Raw genomic sequence first — 3,542 nt, 5'->3', positions numbered from 1 at the left:
TTCCTCTAAAATATTGGTCACCTTACTTTACATATTTCCCTAATAACAGAATAGATGAGTTTTTTTCTTTGTGTTTGCACATTATTTTTAAACACATACACACCTATCTATTTAGCCTCCTTTGGTGGTTGCTTTGTTTGTGTGAAGCCCCTGGCTCTTCATGGGATGCAGCCCCAGGACAAAAACCTCTGTTTCCATAGCATCACTGGAAAAGAACTGTCTTTCTGCTCAAATATCTCTTGAGGGCCTCATGGATGTCTCTATTCCTTAAGCTATAGATGATGGGATTGAACATGGGGGTCAGGATGGTGTAGAGCAGAGCAAACACTTTGCGCAGAAAGCGGGATGAATGAGCCGAGGGCGCGAGGTAGGTGGCAATCAGTGTCCCATAGAACATGGTGACCACGGTGAAGTGTGAGGAGCAGGTAGAGAAGGCCTTGCGGCGGCCAGCCCCGGAGGGGATCCTCAGGATGGTGGTGAGGATGCAGGCATAGGAAGCTGTGATGAGGAGAAAGGGGACCAGAGTCACAGCAGAAGAGGTAGCAAAGGCGATGGTCTCCATCAGTGAGGTGTCTGTGCAGGAGAGTCGGACGAGAGGAGTAAAATCACAGAAGAAATGATCGATTTCATTGGGCCCGCAGAAGGTCAGCCTGGACAGGAGGACGATGGTCGGTGCTGTGAGAAGGAAGCAGGCCAGCCAGGAGCTGGCGGCCAGGCCAACGCAGACCTGGCCCTTCATGAGAACAGTGTAGCGAAGAGGCTGGCAGATGGCTAAATAGCGGTCGTAGGACATCGCAGCCAACAAAAGACATTCTGTGGCCGCCAGGGATCCGAAGAGATAGAATTGTGTGAGGCAGCTGGCCATCGACATGGTTTTCTGCCCGGCTAATATACTTGCCAGCATTCTTGGGATGATGTTAGAGGTGTAGCCGATCTCCAGGAAGGAAAGGTTGACCAGGAAAAAATACATGGGGATGTGAAGGTGGTGGTCGAGCACAACGAGGAGAACGATGAGGCCGTTCCCAGTGACTGTGAAGATGTACGAAGCTAAAAAGGTGGTGAAAAGGGCAATATTCAGCTGCCAAATGGTAGAAAATCCCAGAAGCACAAATTCCACAATGACTGTTTGATTCTCCCGGGGAGGACTGGCCATGTTTGACTTATCTATAGAGGATTATAATGATGAAATGTGAACTTGGTAATGACACTGAGCTAAAGAGTCATCATAGGGGGACAGCTAGGGGATTCAGTGGACAGAGAGCCAGGCCCAGAGACTAGTGGTCCCGGGTTCAAACGTGGCCTTAGACACTTAGACACTTAGACACTTAGACACTTCCTAGCTGTATGACCCTAGATAAATCACTTAACCCCCACTGCCTAGCCCTTATTGCTCCTCTATCTTGGAACCAATGTTTAGTATTGATTCTAAGACAAAAGGTAAAGGTTAAAAAAAAAAAAAGTCTGTGTAGGAATTTTCAATTTTAATTTTACTGAGCTCTTGGTATAGATAGACAAACAGACAAGTGTGTGAAGAGATAACTAAGTGATACACTGGATAGAGTGTTGGGCTTAGAGTTAGGAAGACAAAAATTCAAATCTAGCCTCCAAAACTTACTAGATGTGTGACCCTGGGCAAGTCACTTAATCTATGTCTGCTTCAGTTTTCTCAACTGTCACATGGCATAGTAATACTATTTATAATATAATAATATTAATAGTACCTCATAATAATAGTACCTGACTTCCAGGGTTGTTGGGAGGATAAAATGAGATAGTAATGGTAAAGTATTTATTTCAGTGTCTGACACAAGTAGGTGTCTAATAAATATTTATTTCCTTCTTTCCTTCTATATATAGGGCACTGTGATACACATAGGGCCCTTAGATTGAAGCAAGGAAAGTGCTTTTCCTGACTCCCATTTTTAGAGTTTTCATACAGAAATTCATTTCAACAGACATTTATTAAACCCATAACTTTGTACAAGTCAACAAAAAAGAAATGGAGCACAACCAGAACCCAGTTAAGTAAATAGATGGTAATTTGACAACTACAGGCATTAGGAAAGGTTCACAGAGGAGATGGACTTGAGAGGAACTTCTGGAAGGTTTCTGCAAGGTGGAAGATGATGGGACATATATTCCAGGCCTGGGGGGTTGCTTTTGAGAATATGTGGAGATGGTGGGAGACAGAATGTCAAGTGTAGGGAATCAGCTGCAGCTTTATTTTGGTTGGGACATAGTGTGTGTGGAATAATGCTAGGAATAAGAACCAGAAAAGGAGGAATGTAAGGTCATGGGTTAGCTTTGATCTTAGAGGCAATATTGAAACACTTAAGATTTCTGAACTTAGGAGTAATATAAAAGTTATTTGGCAGGGGCAGTGAGGTAACACAGTGGACAGAACACCAGATCTGGAGTCAGGAGGACCTGGATTCAAATCTAGGACCGATGTACAAATATGGGACTAGAGTACTTATAACATCTGTTACAGAATATGGGCTAAGACATGCATATATATTAGCATTTGAGTGACTTAATGAACAAGTAAAAAATACTTTGCCCTATATTGAAGGCAGTTAAAACATAGGTGCAGACAGAACTGACTACTGATAATAATAAAAGTTGGGATTACAGATGGGTTACACACCAGCATTCCAAGAAAAGTGAATCATCAAAAGCAAAGATAAATATGACTCCATGGGATAAGTGAAAGGAGATCATGATGGTAAGTAGAATAATCAAAAAATGATAAAGTTTTAGTTTGTATTTTTTTTTAAACCCTTGTGCTTCGGTGTATTGTCTCATAGGTGGAAGATTGGTAAGGGTGGGCAATGGGGGTCAAGTGACTTGCCCAGAGTCACACAGCTGGGAAGTGGCTGAGGCCGGGTTTGAACCTAGGACCTCCTGTCTCTAGGCCTGACTCTCACTCCACTGAGCTACCCAGCTGCCCCCAAAAATGATAAAGTTTTAAATGGGAATTTAAAAGTTATCTGATTCAACTGCTTCATTCTACAAGTGGGGAAACTGAGGCCTAATGAAAAAGTTAATGACAAAGCTAGTTAGTAGCTGACCTGGGACTAGAACTGAACTCTTCTTCTTTCTCCAGTGCTCCTTTCATGACGTGATGCTGCCTCAGGACTGTATGCTCATCTTGGGTTGAGAGCGCCTCTATGGGAACTGAGTCTCAAGAGCAACATTACAGAAATGAGTGTTTCTTCATTTCTTCATTTCTAATATCTTGAACTCTGAAATTCTCTTCTCTGACCACAGTCTTCTACCCTGTAAACTCTTCTCCATGTGTCAACTTAAATCATTTTTCATAATCATATCCTAGTTGACCCCATCCTTGGGCATTTTTCATTTTTCCAATCCATCATATCAATTCTGCCTCCATCCAGTCCCATACTCAAGCCTAGATTCCATCCTGGGTCACTTCAACAATGCTAATTCCCACCGGTGAATTTCCAACAGATCCACTCTGAATTATACTCTCACCCCCCATTTTCTTTCCTCACTCTCAGTCTCCAAGGAATTGCTGAAAA

At 42.9% G+C, this 3,542-nt stretch overlaps 1 protein-coding gene across 1 annotated transcript; it reads right to left on the bottom strand.

Annotated features, from left to right (window-relative positions):
• Positions 1-202: 202 nt before the first annotated feature.
• On the bottom strand, positions 203-1,153 carry LOC123246711 (olfactory receptor 11A1-like). The gene has a single exon (XM_044675512.1). The coding sequence runs from the start codon at positions 1,151-1,153 to the stop codon at positions 203-205; it is 951 nt and encodes a 316-aa protein (XP_044531447.1).
• Between the last annotated feature and the right edge of the window lie 2,389 nt (positions 1,154-3,542).

Source organism: Gracilinanus agilis, chromosome 4, assembly GCF_016433145.1.
Source record: "Gracilinanus agilis isolate LMUSP501 chromosome 4, AgileGrace, whole genome shotgun sequence".
Taxonomy (NCBI): domain Eukaryota; kingdom Metazoa; phylum Chordata; class Mammalia; order Didelphimorphia; family Didelphidae; genus Gracilinanus; species Gracilinanus agilis.
Note: the sequence above shows the minus strand (reverse complement) of the source record. Positions and strands in the feature narration are given on the sequence as shown.